This window comes from Alosa pseudoharengus, unplaced genomic scaffold (assembly GCF_046254945.1).
Source record: "Alosa pseudoharengus isolate Yale_2024_CS ecotype anadromous, Long Island Sound unplaced genomic scaffold, YU_APseudo_1.1 YU_APseudo_1.1_scf_25, whole genome shotgun sequence".
Lineage (NCBI taxonomy): Eukaryota > Metazoa > Chordata > Actinopteri > Clupeiformes > Clupeidae > Alosa > Alosa pseudoharengus.
The window spans coordinates 2,212,212-2,228,410 of record NW_027468696.1 but is presented as its reverse complement, the minus strand read 5'-3'; the positions used below and the strand labels follow the sequence as shown (position 1 = coordinate 2,228,410).

Below are 16,199 nucleotides of genomic sequence, written 5' to 3'. Positions count from 1 at the left end.
GTGTGCTAATTTTGATATTAGCACACACTAACATCTATCTATAAAGCAAGAAGCGTCTGTGTGTCTGTCTCTGTCTGTCTGTCTGTCTCTGTCTGTCTGTCTGTCTGTCTGTGGCACGCATATCTCGCTGACCGTTTGTCGGCAAACTTGGCAGGTGTCTTGCTATGGGCATGAGTAAGTGCAGTGACAAATTTGACGTTGTTTGAATAAGAAATGCAAAAGATATCCTTAAATATATCGGTAAAAGAAGCACATTGGCTTTCACCGCTAGCCACTCCCCCTCCCACACACCACTGTACTGTAGGCTAAGCTACCAGTGAGGATAGAAGCAGGGCTTTGGCTAAGCTGGATCAGTGTAAGTTATACGGGTAAAAACGTAACATGTCTGACCTAAACAATAAAGTGAACTCCACGGATTTTGCAACACGCCAAGACACACAGGTATGCAGTGGCTCTTCATTCTTCAAAATGACGTAAAAAATGATGTGCAATAAACGGACACTTCGAATAGCCCAGGTTACTTTGGACTGTCTTTAGACTTTGAATAAGCAAACAACAATTCCAACTGCAAGGTCCTAAATTGAAACGAGCGATAATGGTCCCGAATTAAAGAACGTCTCAGAATGCCACACATGCAAAGCATAACCAGCGACAAGCAACGAGTGGCAGACAGAGTGTGATGCTATATGAATAGCCCAGGCTACTTTGGACTTTCTTTAGACTTTGAATAAGCAAACGACAGTTCCAACTGCAAGGTCCTACATTGAAACGAGCGATGATGGTCCCGATTAAAGAACGTCTCAGAATGCCACACATGCAAAGCATAACTAGCGATAAGCAACGAGTGGCAGACAGAGTGTGATGTCACTTATAGGCCACCAGAGACTGTTTTTGAGTCACACCGTTGCAAATTCCATATGATGCATCATTCCACAAAATGGTCTGTTTTCTCTATCATCAAGTTATTCAATAGGCTAAGCATATAGCCTTGACTCAAAGCAGCTGTTAGGATTATGACATTTTGATTTGTAAAAAATGTCACATGTAGCCATGCTTAAATTCTGCTCACTTCAAATTTATTATATTATCTGTAGGCCTATTCATTATTGAATGCTTACCTGTAATTATGTTTTTCCCTATTCTATTTTCAAAGCAGGCCTACCTGCAGGCATGTAATTGGGCTACAGGAATAGCATGTTTGAACGGGCACTGCACTAGTGATATTAATGTCTGACAGCGAACCAAAATGCACAACTTTAGCAAATGACATACAGAGGAAGTGTGTCCCAGCATTCTTCATTTCTGCTCTGTCCGTTCCTTTGCTTATTCTATTTATTGTCAGTAAACATTGGCCAATCAGACTTCAATATTTTCTGTGTGGCCTAAATACTGGACAAGGTTCTGTTTTGTTTTCAGACTAATCAACACATGGACATTACAGACCATTGCTGTAAGATCATTGTAATCTTACAAAGCTAAAGTATATTGATAAACAACAGAAAGTACTATTTCTACTCATCTATGACTAAACAGTAGCCTAGAAATCTAGACGCACCCTAGCGGCAGCAAATTAAATTTGCTGCCAGGGCTAGTCTAGCAACTCTCCGTTGGCTTGTGAGCTTGAAAAATTAAAAAAACTTCTATCAGGCCAATCAAATCGTGTATAGAGTCGTTAGGTGGGCTTAACATAATGATTGATGGCAGAGTTGGAACGGTTTGGCTTGAATTCCCTGCTACTTGAAAACAAATAAGATAATGTTACTGTTAGCGAACAATGTGACACGAGTTAAGCTTTTATTAAGTTGGCAAAAGTTTGAACTAGCCAACTACGCATGGGACTCATAGCGCTGTCCTATTGCGTGCAGAGGGAATTTGAAAGACAACCGATTATCCCGCCCCTCGGACTGAGCACTGCGAACGGTGAGTGCCCAGACCCTACATTTTAATGTGGGTCTGGCTCGTCAGGCTAACTCAACAGCTGAGGTGTGTTCAATTTCACTAACATTGCAAACAGTTTTCTATTTGCCTTCAATTCTCGACAAATGTTTTGTGAACAGTCTCCACAAACTTACAGCAGAACTGGTCGTGATCTGGATAATGGGCTACCCTTACAATGGAATATTTTCCTCAAATAGTTAGAATTTAGTACACAGTTACAGAGTAAATAGTATATAAGTATACAGAGTAAATACTGTTTGTGTACAAACTACACAGATTTATGTTACCTGAACTGTACATTTTAGGGAGTATTTGCATTCAAGGTTTGATAAACTGCATCAGGTTGGATGGTGTTGGGGTTCAGGCTTTGGTAAACTGCATCAGGTTGGGTGGTGTTGGGGTTCAGGCTCTGGTAAACTCCATCAGGTTGGGTGGTGTTGAGGTTCAAGCTTGGTTGGATGGCATCAGATTGTCCACCCAGGGCAATATTAACATAATCCCTAGTATTTTAAATTGCGAGAAATAAATCAATAGTATACACATAACCAAATACCATATAATATAAATAAATATGAAGAGTTTGGTTTCAAAACGCCATTAACCCTTAGAACCCTAAGCTGTTTTAGGGCATTTTCACTACCTTTATCCATAAGGATTTATTCTGGTCATTGTAAGTGCCACACACACATATTATATATTGTTTTTTTCAGCAGAGTCTAGGCTATCCAGATCATATTATAAAAAATCTTATATTTTGACCTGTATCTCACCACAGCAAGCTCATAGCTCTACATGCATTTCATGTGTGTGTAGGGCAGACTGTCCTGAAACAGGCAATATCATTGCCATGTTGGAGGGATACTCTGGGGCTGAGCAATTTACAGAAATATGTGGTGTGTGATTTACGGAAATAAATGCCATTTTTTATTTAGCGATGAAAAATGACCATTCTGCGCTCCATATCTGTGACATGAACTGATGTGACCTGACTTGACCCAAGTTTGCCTGTTAGCATGTGTGACTATGGTGTATGCGCTCATGATGATTCTCAACTTTTTACTGCATTGCCATGAACAAAGTAAAGGCAAAAAAGGTGTTTCTTTGTTGAACAACTTCGGATGCAATGTGAGCCATGAATTGGATGTCATGCAGGAATTTGCTAGGATCTCAAAACCGGATTATGAACATGTTTTGCCATAGAGAAACACACGATAGCGTTGGATTATAAACATGCTTTGCCACAAAAACAGACAAAAACGTGGGGTAAGTCCAGCTATATGAAGTTATTATTTTGCTGTCACTTCGTCTGTTTTATAACCCAGAAGGATGTATTTGGTATCAAATGATAGCTCTGTGTCTCCTATTTCATCTAACATACGTGGCATATATATCCGATCACGGGTCCGCGACTAATTACTCCAAGAGTAATGGGTGTGCAGCGTTGGTTTGTGTACATGATGTTAATATTTTGCAGTCACTTTGTCTGTTTTTATAAGCCAGAAAGATTGATATCCATGGTACCAATGGATAGCCCTGTTTCTCCTCTTTCATCTGATATGCTTGCCATATCTATGCGATTAATTCAAACGAGAGTAATGGGTGCGCAGGTGAACGCAGAGAAGTATAGACTGTAAATATGATGCAATTTGATTTAATTTCATGATTTTTTAAAATTTTCATACTTGATCGTACAGAAGTGCGTAGTCTCTTTGGAAAGCCCCACTTCTTCTCTGTCATGCAATAAAGGTTTTATCTCGTTGCGATGTCGCGGAGCAATGTAACAGAGAAGAAAGGGTGTGTTTTTTGACGCACTTTGCCTCAATCGGGTTCTAAGGGTTAATCCATTTTTTTAAAAACATTATGTCATGTTATTTAATTGTGTATTTCAGGTAATATGAATACAATTGCAGTTATGTTGTTTTGATAGAGTAAAGATAAATTAAATAATAATACTAAATTACATTTCCACTAACATTACTTGAAAAACAAATATAAAATAGGGCCTAAATGATTCATGAAAATTCATTAAAATGGAGGATATAGCGTTTTAGAACCAAACTCTTTATATATTATGTAATAAAGTGCACTTTGTACAGGAAAACAGGGAAGTCCCGTGCTTGACTTGTCCATCTTGCTGTTGTCTTCCATTTCTTGCTGCAACAAAACAACAACATAGAATTTGCCTTGAATTTGCCTTGTCAATACCTTTATTCTCTACAAAACACACTGTGATCATGATCATTTCTAACTCATTATACTTTTTTGTCATATTCAACAGATATCACCTTACGATCTGATATGCCCATTCTATGGCTAAAATTGTGTCAATCTTTCCCACAATTGTGTCAATCTTTCCCATAACAAAACACTGGAGTTTGTTGGGGATCTCTACTGAAGAGAGGTTGGGCTCCCTCTCTGGTGAGTCTACCTTAAGGAACACTCAACATGGCTTTAACAAATACCATATTTGGCATTTCATTCTATTATTAAAAAATATTAGACTGTGTTTTAGTCAGTCACTCACATCATGAAGAAAACCAAGCAGAAGAGTCCCATAGCTCCACAGACGGAAACTATTGTCACAGCTGTGTAGACAAGGCTCTGTTCATCTGAAGGAATTAATGAAATAAGAATGGAGTGGAAAGGGGAATCCCTCTTAGCTCATCACTGAAGACACATGGAGATGCACTGAAACCTGATCCACTGATGCCCTTAACTGTGATGAACACAGCAGTAGAGTTTTCAGCTCCATATTTATTCCTGGCCTCACTGTAGTACTGTCCTCCATCCTCAGACCTGATGTTAGTGATGCTGTACTGCTGTCCTGATCCTACTGGAGTGGACTCATCCACCTTAAACCAGGTGTAGCTCTCTACTGGTGGGTTGGCATCACTGCTGCAGGTCACATAACTTTCCTTGTCTTTTGCACCAACAAGGAAAACTACAAGAAACAAAATATACATAATGTGTTATATTTACAAGACATTTGCAAGTAATAGACACACACACACATGCTTGAAGACACACACAACTCTCATTTGAATACTGCTGTCTCCATTATGTTGGCACTTCTTGACATCTGGTTGATCACCTTGAAAACACAAATATTCACCAAACCAACATGCAATATGCCAGAGTGCATATTTAGTGACATATTTAGTTGTCATCTTAGTAAATCAAGCTCTAAATATACTAATAAAAAGAATAACAAAATGATCATTGAAAAATTAACCCCATTATAATTGTGTCTTTTCAAAGTGATGAAAAGGTAACTCACAGCAAATGTTGAGGTATTCTTTAGTTGAGTATCTGCTACCACATTTATTTGTTGACTTGCAGGTATCTTCTCCAGTGTCTTCAGTGTTTGATGGTGTATGTATTGCCAGTGCCCAGGCTTTGGTCTGTGTTTCCCTTGAACCAGCTGTAGCCTTGCACTGGTAGATGGTAGGTACCATCACAGGTCAGAGTTACAGATGTACCTTCCAGTATGTCGCCAGGGGGACTGATGGACAATGTAGGTTTATCTGGGGCTTCTGTGAGAGTAACCATTGCATATGTATTTACACTTTTGAAGAGGTATTTATTGAGACTATATTTCCCCTACAACATGCCAGACTGATAAACATCTAAACGCATGAATCTTAGACAGGCATGATGCGATTTTGTTTCTCTTTACCTTTAACATGCAGGTCAACCCCTGGCGTTCCAATCCACTGACCGTCAGCATGTGTAATCCTGCAGTAATACTTACCAGAATCAAATGTGGTCAACACACTTATATGTAGGTTACATGTAGGTTATATGTAGGTTACATGTAGGTTATATGTAGGTTACATGTAGGTTATATGTAGGTTACATGTTTTAGTTCCAGGCTGGTTCTGTCTCTGTAGTTTGGGTCGTCTGTAAGATCGGGAAGATCACCAGACTGTTTTGTCCAGTAAGCTTTTTTAATGATCAGATTACTGGGGTAAGAGCAGGACATGTTCACGGAAGACCCCACAAAACCACAGACATGCTCAGACAGGTATGTGATGCCCCAATCTTCACCAGATACATCTAAATATGATAACACACACAGACACCGGACACACCCACACACACAGAGCGAGAGAGAGAGAGTGAGAGAGAGAGAGACGGTCACACACAACACACAGTTAAACAGCATAACCCCCAATCCTCCCACTAGGGTTGCCACATTTGATTTGTGAAAATCCGGGACAATCATTGCCAACCCACCCCCCCCCCCCAAAAAAAAAAAGATTAATGTTAAATGCCTTAATTATACTAGGCCTATTACTGGTTCTAAATAATAATTTACTAACGGTTCTTATAATGCCCTTTCACCAGCTCTTTTAAGATATCAGGCTATAAAACATTAACAATACTATGCATAATATTAAGTTAGTTACCCCTTTTCACCCTGTCGGCGTTGTGTAGGCCTACTGTGTATCTCTTTTTTTCGCCGCTGGCCCTGACTTTGATTGTAGGCCTATATCCTCCTCCGTCTCGCACCCCATTTTATCAAACCAAATCGAACCGAAATTTCTTCTTTTTTTTACTAAGCTACCCCATATAGATAGATCTATAAGGCTCTGGGGTACCCTCTCCAATCTGTTGCCTACCCGCACGCACTCACTCTCTTGGACATGCTTGCTGCGCACGGCCGGTAGTTGTAGGTGATGGATAAGGTAAACTTTCGTTTCGCAGGTCTGCATTACAACCAATCAAATAAGCGCATGCCTGCCTCCGACAGCAGGATACAATCAAGATAACTTAAGAAATATAGTAGGATTGCAGGAGCGGAATGTAGGTTTTATTGAAAGTGAAACTAGGGAATACTTAAAAAAATAGAAGTGCCTTTGCACCAAAAAACGGGACATTTGGTGTCCCGGGAAAGATTAACAATCCCGGGAAAACCAGAACGTGTGGTAACTCTACCTCCCACTCATACAACATATTTCAAATAAGTCTGTAAGTTGTTTTAAACTCTAATAAACAAGAAAAGACAAATATTTGATTCACCTTGAACGGTCAACAGAATCATCAAAGTAAGGGAGGCCACACCCCTCATCCTTAGACACATAACCCTGTTTAGACATTACAACTGTTATACACTTGTAGAAACACAGAGATGTGTTATCTCAAATACGTCACTCTGAATTAGTCCACAGTTAGAAGTGCATATTTTCTAATGAGACTATAGATCAACATACTTTTAACACTAATACATTTTCAGTTCTTCTTACCTTGCCGTTATCCTTGAAGAGCAGTGGTATCATGACAACAAGTGAAGCTGTCTGAACAGGAACCAAACTTGTCACCGTGGCAACAGACAAAACAGGCAGGAAATGTTTTTTTTTTTTTTATTAGGTTTTCACGCTTCTATATTTGACACTTTGTGATGCCATCTGGGGAAATCCGTCAGATGTTGCACAGTTACCAGGAAAGAGTAAAAATAAGTTCACTGTGAATATTTTGCTGAAATTTGGTTTACATTACATTTGTATTCTATAATATCTTGTCTGTCATGCCAGATCCCATCACATTTGTCCTTGTACATTTACACTTATATGGCAGGACATGTGTCAGTCTCACGGGCAGCCGCGGCCTACTGGCTAGGGCTTTGTACTTGTAACCGTAGGGTTGCTGGTTCGAACCCCGACCAGTAGGCACGGCTGAAGTGCCCTTGAGCAAGCCACCTAATCCCCTCACTGCTCCCTGAGCGCCGCTGTAGCAGGCAGCTCACTGCGTCGGGATTAGTGTATGCTTCACCTCACTGTGTGCTTAGTGTGTTTCACTAATTCACGGATTGGGATAAATGCAGAGACCAAATTTCCCTCACGGGATCAAAAGAGTATATATACTTATACTATACTTAAGAAAGTGGTTTGGTCTCAAGCGGGCCTTTTGCCTACATTCAGATCGGACGGTGAAGAGTAACAGGGACCCGTGGGAGAGAGAGATGGGATGGAATTTGCAAATGACCGCAGGTCCGGTTGAACCAGAGCACATGGACCGGAATGAGAGAGTGGAATCCATACTGAAGTCAAGTACACGTCTCTCAAGTACAAGTCTCTCTCCAGATTTAATTCAGACCCATCCTCATTTCCTGAGCCCACTCCCATTTCTCTCTCCCACTTTAAAGGCAAAAGTGTCCAGCATAATCTTTGAAACGTTGATTATATTTCCATCCACAAAGAAGTTTTATTTTCAATAAAAATGAGAGGTATGTCATTCATAACATAACATTCATAACATGTCAAAACACATTTTTAAACACTTCACATTGATGAAAAGAACATTTAACAAATAGCAAGTGTATTGGAATTTCTTTGCAAAAAGCTGCACCAAATGGAAAATCTGAGCAATGCAACCAATACATGTTATGTCTACTCACTATAGTATAAATTGTTATTGTATAACTGCATTACATATTTATATGTCACACTGAATGGTTACTTGGGAAACTCTGAATAGTGCCAAAATCTCCCCCAGAGGTAAACATATGTATTACATATTATATTGTATAGCATGTATTATAGCTGCAATTTGGTTTATGTAAGAAAGATTTTTTTTTTTGTTTGATGTGTAACACTTACATTCTGTCTATCAGTTAATGTAATGGAGTGTGTTTATGGCTTCCATTTGGTCTGTTGGTTACATGGCCCATGATAATGTATCATCAGGAGTCACAGCCCTGGTAGCCTAGGCCAAAGTTCCTGGGTGGTCCACAATCTAAACAAGGCTATTTGTGTCATTTCTTGCTATGCATCTAATGCTTCAAGTCTGAAGGGTATCACACTGTTTTAAGAAAAAAATGTAAAAACCCACAAAACACAGCAGCACTGCTTAGAAATGTGTGATAGATGGTACAGAGCTCCATCTAGTGGATCCATGTGAAGATTCATCTGAACAATGACCAGGAGGTGTGTCATGTGTAGATTATGGTGAAGGAATGCAGTATCGATGTGGAACACTGCAATACTCATGCACACCAGAAGGGGCATATAGAACAGTCAGGTGGAACACTGCAATACTCATGCACACCAGAAGGGGCATATAGAACAGTCAGGTGGAACACTGCAATACTCATGCACACCAGAAGGGGCATATAGAACAGTCAGATGGAAAGGCTCATTCCACAGACTTGGTCGAGAACATCAAGCAATTGACCTGTCACATTATTATTCAACTATTTTGCTGGTTTCTTGATGTCTTTACACTAATCTCATGCAAGTAAAATGAAGAAGGTAAACAATTACACTGACTGAACAGGAAAGTTGATATCTTAATAAACAGTGTACTCTTTATTGACAAACAAATGATGTGGCTATATGTTGAAAACATTATTTTTAAACAACAATGATTCACTAACCTGACTTGCCAGATGAATTTCGTTCCGTTTAGCTCCGCCTAGCTTCACTCACATCCATCTGTGACCTCTTCCATTGAGAGTGATTTCTGCACCCGATTTTATCGTACAGCCAATCAGGACGCAGGGCGGGAGTTTCATAGATGTGACATAGCGTAGAAGCAACTGTGAGACTGTTATCAGCGTCACGGGTTGGCTTCGATGTGAGTGGTTGAAGTAGCACGTCAATAGATGACGGACAAGTGGCTTATTCAATCATATGCAAGCATTTTTTGATTAGGCCCAGCCTTCTGAAGCAACACTTCAGTGGATTGGTCCCAGATGGATGAGTGGAGCTAGGCAGAACGAAATTAATCTGGCGAGAGTCAGGTTAAAGATTCACAGCTAGATTTTCTTTTTAATGTTTTTTCTTGTCCTGTGCCATTCTCAACAATAACCTTTTTTGCGGTTGATGATTCACAACTGTATGCTAGCTATAGTCTTACAGCAATATTTTCCAGAAAATGAATCAGATGGATCCCTGTCTTTTCAGAACACAATTATTTTCATTTATTTTCAAAAGTTTAAAACATTGGATTGCATTGTAAGTTCAAGTTACAATTCATACCAGCACAATACATGAAAACACTAGTGGCTAGATGAAAAATTACCAACTCTCAAAGAGTTCCTATAAAGAGGAGTCTTATACAACCTAAAGCAGAAAACAATGACTATAAACGGCAATAAGATAATGACTAGACTAACTGACTATTTGTTTGTGTTTTAATTTCTGTAGGAAGGTGTGTGACATTGGGTTTGTCATGTATTCTCTCTCTCTCTCTCTCTCTCTCTCTCCCTCTGTGTGTGTGTATGTGTGTGTGTGTGTGTGCATGTGTTTGTCTGTTTTGAAAGTGTACTTATTCATTACAAAGGCCTGCAGTCTGACAGTAATGAATCATCTAAGCATTTTGGTAGATCTCCTCCTCCTCGTTGTCAGTCTTGGGATTCTGCCCATCTGCATTTGGCTCATTGACGTTCACATAATCATCTTCATCCTACAAAAACAGACACAAATTTCCACTATAACATTTACAAAAAGAAAAACATTCTGTGTATGGGCAGTAACTACTCACATCCATCTTTTCGGCTGATTCCATAGACTTCATGGATTTCTTACAAAAGTGGCTGAAATAAAAACAATGAAAATATGAAATAATCATGTATAGAAAAGTCATCCCAAATGTGGGATTTGTTTGTCCTTTTTTATTGTAATGCATAGATAAGTATTAATAGTTGTAGCTGTCGCTGAGAACACATGTCTTTTTCTTTCTTAAACTTTTTAAAATACTTGTTTGTTATGTTATTTGTTTTTACAATAACGTAATGTAAATATTAATAATAATGAGTCTATGTGAGTTTTGTTTACAAGGGTTGCAAAATAGTGGCACCTACAGGTCAAACTAGTTAGCTGCATTTCACTCAAGTTACTGTGGTCACATGATCAGCCTAACTAATAGCAGTGCAAAATGAGCATGCAGTCCTTTTGGAGCTACGCTGCACAAGGAATTAGGTGTGCTAGAGAAAGAGGGAAAGATTAAGCAGTTTATCATGACAGCAACTCCTACATTTCTGGTCAGAAGGTGCACACGGTATGTTTGTTTGTGATGTTGTTTCATGTGTGTATTGTAAAATAATAGTGCAATGTTTTCTAAGGCCATTAATACTAGTTTAATATGTGAGCTAGATGAATGTTTACTCATGAACTCTTAAGAACATGCTTATGTACAATATGCTCATGTGAGAATGTATTATGTATTTTATTTCAGTTTTTCACTGTGTTTGACGGTGTTTAACGGTGATTGAATGAGCTTAAGTTGTGAAGAAATGCAATAAAAGAAACAACAAACATCAGAAGCGTACGTTTTAATCTGACCAGAAGAATAAGTTTGGGAGCAGCTACAATAGTGAATAAATTATTTCCACCTTATCTGGTAGATGACACAGATGAAGCCAACAGTTCCACACATGGCAGCCGCTCCAAACACAAAAAACAAGATGGCGGTGTGTTCTCCTGTGAGGAAAAAAGGCTTTAAAGACGAACCTCCCAGTGACTAGAAATACTTTTTACTTACAACTAACCTGATTACACAGGGGGTAATGAGAGACAAGAGACAAACACACACACACACACACACACACACAAGAGAGAGAGAGAGAGACACGCGCAAACACACACACCCAAATATTGCATACTGTACCTTCAGCATTGATGGATAGAGAAGTCGAATTATTGGCTCCCATTGTATTCCTGGCCTCACAGTAGTACTGTCCTCCATCCTCAGAGCTGATGTTAGTGATGCTGTACTGCTGTCCTGATCCTACTGGAGTGGACTCATTCACCTTAAACCAGGTGTAGCTCTGCGCTGGTGGGTTGGCATCACTGCTGCAGGTCAGAGTCACTGAAGTGCTGGGGAGTATTCTTCCAGAGGGCCTCACAAACACTAAGACGTCCATTGGTGGATCTACCCAGACAATCGGAGACACAAAAAGAGTTGGGCTCTAACTTGAAACCACAATGTGCACCACAGACAGGTCTCAGTGCTGTGACAGGAGCCGATGCCAATACTGGCTTATTGACTGACAATAGCTAAGAGCATCATTAATTGGGTTATTAGTTAAGTGATTAGTATTTAGTTGGCTTCTTTAGATGTTTAATTAAAATATTGTGCCTTTGAAGGTGTACATCCAAGCTTTGTGCTCATCCACCCATGTTTGCATGTTGGATTGCATGAATGGTGTTTATTATAGCAAAACTATTCTGTCTAGTGATTTAATTCGATTTATTTTGTGTGTGACTGGCTTAGCACATTACTTGCTGTTGTAGCACATCATACAGGGACGGCAGTGGCTCAGGAGGCAGAGGAGTCATCAAGCAACTGGAAGGTTGCTGGTTTGAGCCCAACACCTCCTGACCCTGTTGAAGTGTGCTTGAGCAAGACACTTAACCCCAGTGCTCCCGATGAGCAGGTGGCAGGGGCGCCTTAATACCACCCGAGGCCCCTGGGCTATATGTTTTTTAAATGATACCCGGCCCGCGATCTGACCCGACACATAGCGTGCGCTTTTGGTTAATAACATGCAGTGTAGCCTATCATTATTCAGCCTATGTAAAACCTTTACATAAACAGGAACAGAAAGCCCTCGAATCACGTCAGCCTACCCATGACATCGCTTATCAAAAAGGCTAGCCTACTGCACGAAAACAAGCGTTGGACTTTTACAACACTGGCTGTAGGCCAAGTTAAAAGATGGGTACACATATGGACGTTTAAAAGCTTTTCAAAAGTGCATGTGTTTGTCGTGTTGGGGGGTTCCCCAGGAGTTTTTTGAAATTCTGTCTACTTAACACACTAGTTTAATGCAGTTTGGGAGGGACAGAAATACTTTTAGCCTACATAACAAGCTGGCTCATGTGACGTGAACGTGGCTACCTTATGCATTATCACTACACTACGGAGACATATCTCACGTTAACAAGAAAACATAATATAGACTTATATGTGAGAATGGGTTAGCACAAACTTTGCTGTTGGTGAACGGAGATGCAGAGCACTAAGTCATTTATTTGCGCCACAGCCCATGTTCTGCGTTCACTCCAATGAGACAAGTGAAATACGTTTTTAAAGCCGTTTCATTTCCAGGCTATTTGCTACGATATTTACCTGCTATGCCTTCTGTTTTCATGGACAGTTACAGGAATCCACGTCATTCGTTTATCGTTGCTTCATTCCTACCCACGTTATCTCCAGAGTTTGTAAGTTTGTCAGTCAGTTTCAGCCTCTCCTCTAGCTACACCCGTTGGGATTTATTACGTTTTGTTACATTTTGTTACACTTTAGAATTGGAGAAGACAAAGGGGGCCTCTGCATGGATGTAATTGTAGAGCAGTAGCCTACGATGTGCTCAATTGTTTAGGCTAGCTCCAGAGTAGGCTAATGACGCAGAGAATACGGACACGCCGTTTATTATTATTGATTATCATTATTATTATTAGGAGGCCCCTCATTGGTCGAGGCCCCTGGGCTGAAGCCCAGGTAAGCCCCTGCATTAAGGCGCCAGTGGCAGGTGGGCGCCTTGCATGGCAGCCTCCGCCATCGGTGCGCATGTGTGTGTGTGTGTACAGTATGTGTGTGTGTGTGTGTGTGTGTACAGTATGTGTGGGTGTGTGTGTGTGTGTGTGTGTGTGTGTTTGTGTGCATGTGCATGTGCGTGTGCGTGCGCGCGTGTGTGTGTGAGTGAGGCATGACAGCCTCCACTATCGGGGTGTGTGTGTGTGTGTGTGTGTGTGTGTGTGGCATGACAGCCTTCTCTATTGGTGTGTGTGTGTGTGTGTGTGTGTGTGTGTGTGTGTGTGTGTGTGGCATGACAGCCTTCTCTATTGGTGTGTGTGTGTGTGTGTGTGTGTGTGTGTGTGTGTGTGTGTGTGTGGCATGACAGCCTTCTCTATTGGTGTGTGTGTGTGCTTGTCTGCCAGCATTTTGGTACTCACACATGACTGTGATCCTGAGGGGGCGAGATGGGAGACCCTCGTGGCCTCTAACAGCACAGGTGTAGCTGCCCTCATCCTCTCTGCTGACTGGGTGGAGCTGCAGCTGGTTGCGGTTGCTGTGCTCCTCCTCTAGAGGGCGCCCATCCTTCTTCCAGATGTAGTTGCCGGTGACAGAGCAAGAGGATTTGCAGGTGAGAGTTACGGATTCCCCCACTCCTAGTCCCTCTGGTCCATCTACCTGCAGGTCTACTTGGCATAAATTACAGACATGGCAGAGAGATAGATAGAGAAATAGAGAGATAGATAGATAGATAGATAGAGATACAGACATAGTGAGATACATACAGACAGATAGTCATTAGCCAACCTGTACATATGTCTGTACATATGTCTGAGGCATTTAGCTTTACGCTAGCTCTTGGGTACATTACTAGGACCTACTAGTGCTAATAGTTTGTTTTCATAAAATCAATCAGCTAGACGTTTCTAACCAAATTGTGAGAGACAAGTCTCCAAGGATCATATATTAGATTACCTGTCACAGACAATTCAACTCCCGGATTACCCAGCCATCTCTGTGCCTCTTCACCGGTGGTGATCCTGCAGTAGTAACCAACTGCGTCTCCAGTGGTCAGATTGGACAGGCTCAGGGTACACCTGTCACTGCTGCAATCCACCTGAACTCTCCCTTGATAGCGTGGTTCCTCGGAAAGATCAGGAGGTGGTTTTGTGACAGTTGTTGTTGTCCAGTAAGCTTTCTTGAACGTTAAACCACTTGGGTATGTGTAAGAACAGGTCACGTTGACAGTAGACCCTATTAAGCCACATATGTGTGTGGCCGAGTAGTTCACATCCCATTTGGAGGCTTCCACACCTGAAGCACAGACAACGTTGCATTAGGCACCCGCTTCAATTGGTCATGTGAAGACGAAAGCAGGTATGGAGGAAATGATCATATGTCAAGCATGCTTAATAGCAAATAGCATATGTGTTATTTTGAACGTGTGATCAGTCAGCGGAAAGACTTCCTTTGTCTCCCTCGCATATAACATGAATGAACTGACTGATTACTTTGAATTATTAGTGATGAGAGAATACAAGCTAGTTATTGTCTCCTGAGAGGCTGTGCACTGTGTATTAATGGTCACAACTTGTTTCACAATCGAGGAATTAAAATAAATGCCAAATTGTACTTCGGTTTCATACAGACATTTAAAAGATGTGATAACCTATGCTCACTAAGTCACATAAACTCACTTTAAGTCGTTAGCAGTGGTATAAGAAATCCACTCGTTACCTTGTGTTAATAATGAGAAGACTGCAAGTAGAGATAGCATCGTTGTCATCTTCACAGATAAGTACTGTTGGGTGTCACAGGAAGAGAAAAGAAAAGCAAATGCACAAAGAGCTTTAATGTTGCATTATCATAAACCTTAAAATGACACTTTTTTTTCTATGAGCTGTATAGTGCCAGTGGCAATAACAGAATAATTCTGTTCAAAACTCACCGTTTCAAAAGTTGTTCAAGTCAGAATGAAGTCGCTCGATGACCTACGGCCACAACTATTGCTCTGTACTGTCCTGTTCACAAAGACGGACCACTAGTGCCACAACGAGCTGTTAGTGAGCTTGTGGTTAACGCTGCATTAATATCTACACTGGTGGCCTTCACTGTACGTCCTCCGAGTCCTCCTCTTTAGTAATTATTACATCCTCTCCTTTTTTATTTATGCATCAACTTATAATTACTTTCATACATCATGGGCATGGAGTCATACGTAGTCACTTATCTATTCTCTATTCACAAGTGTTGTTCACAATAATCAATGCAATTTCTAGTATCAGATACGAGCCCCTTCCCCCACTCCACCCCACCCCCATTAAAGTGCCTTAATGCAGCTTTATGTCTCTGCAAAGATGCAACTTCCTGTATGGACTCTTCACAATACACAGAGGATGACCGAGCAGCCTTTATTTTAACACCTCCTTTGTGTATGTGTTGTTGACATGCATATCCAGGGTGTGAGCATCTCCAAAATAGATCTTGTGCAGCACTCAGGCACATCAGTAATGAGAACTGCCTGCCAATACGTGTCAAAGAATATAGAAACTTTACTGATCTGTTTTACTGTGTACATTTGGAGCTCATAGACTTGCCCCCAGAGTGTATAGCGCTGTAGATTCCTGGATGTGTTAGCTGCTAGCTATAGCAACTCGAGTTAGGTAAAACCTATTGTTTTTTTTTTTTTGTTTGTTTTTTTGTACTGACAGTACTCAGTGACCTCGAGAAACGGAGATCTATGTGAAACCTTTACAGATTTCTCCTTTAAGGCTGGGAGATGTTTGTGCTCTCTGAATGAG

At 40.7% G+C, this 16,199-nt stretch overlaps 2 protein-coding genes and 1 long non-coding RNA gene across 3 annotated transcripts; all 3 read right to left on the bottom strand.

Annotated features, from left to right (window-relative positions):
- Positions 1–2,239: 2,239 nt before the first annotated feature.
- Positions 2,240–5,940, bottom strand: LOC143099142 (uncharacterized). Its single transcript, XM_076262222.1, has 7 exons — positions 5,795–5,940; positions 5,615–5,673; positions 5,216–5,471; positions 4,709–4,879; positions 4,463–4,547; positions 4,033–4,092; positions 2,240–2,438 (listed from the first exon to the last, which is right to left on the bottom strand). Exons 3-7 carry the CDS (start codon positions 5,391–5,393, stop codon positions 2,240–2,242), a joined length of 693 nt encoding a protein of 230 aa, XP_076118337.1. The 5' UTR covers positions 5,394–5,471; positions 5,615–5,673; positions 5,795–5,940.
- Positions 5,941–10,296: 4,356 nt separating this feature from the next.
- LOC143099243 (uncharacterized) lies at positions 10,297–11,362 on the bottom strand. The gene is made up of 3 exons (XR_012981441.1): positions 11,273–11,362; positions 10,423–10,474; positions 10,297–10,344 (listed from the first exon to the last, which is right to left on the bottom strand). It is a non-coding gene; the product is annotated as an uncharacterized LOC143099243 (long non-coding RNA).
- Positions 11,363–11,423: 61 nt separating this feature from the next.
- Positions 11,424–15,175, bottom strand: LOC143099141 (B-cell receptor CD22-like). Its single transcript, XM_076262220.1, has 5 exons — positions 15,136–15,175; positions 14,374–14,712; positions 13,839–14,084; positions 11,548–11,811; positions 11,424–11,428 (listed from the first exon to the last, which is right to left on the bottom strand). Exons 1-5 carry the CDS (start codon positions 15,173–15,175, stop codon positions 11,424–11,426), a joined length of 894 nt encoding a protein of 297 aa, XP_076118335.1.
- Between the last annotated feature and the right edge of the window lie 1,024 nt (positions 15,176–16,199).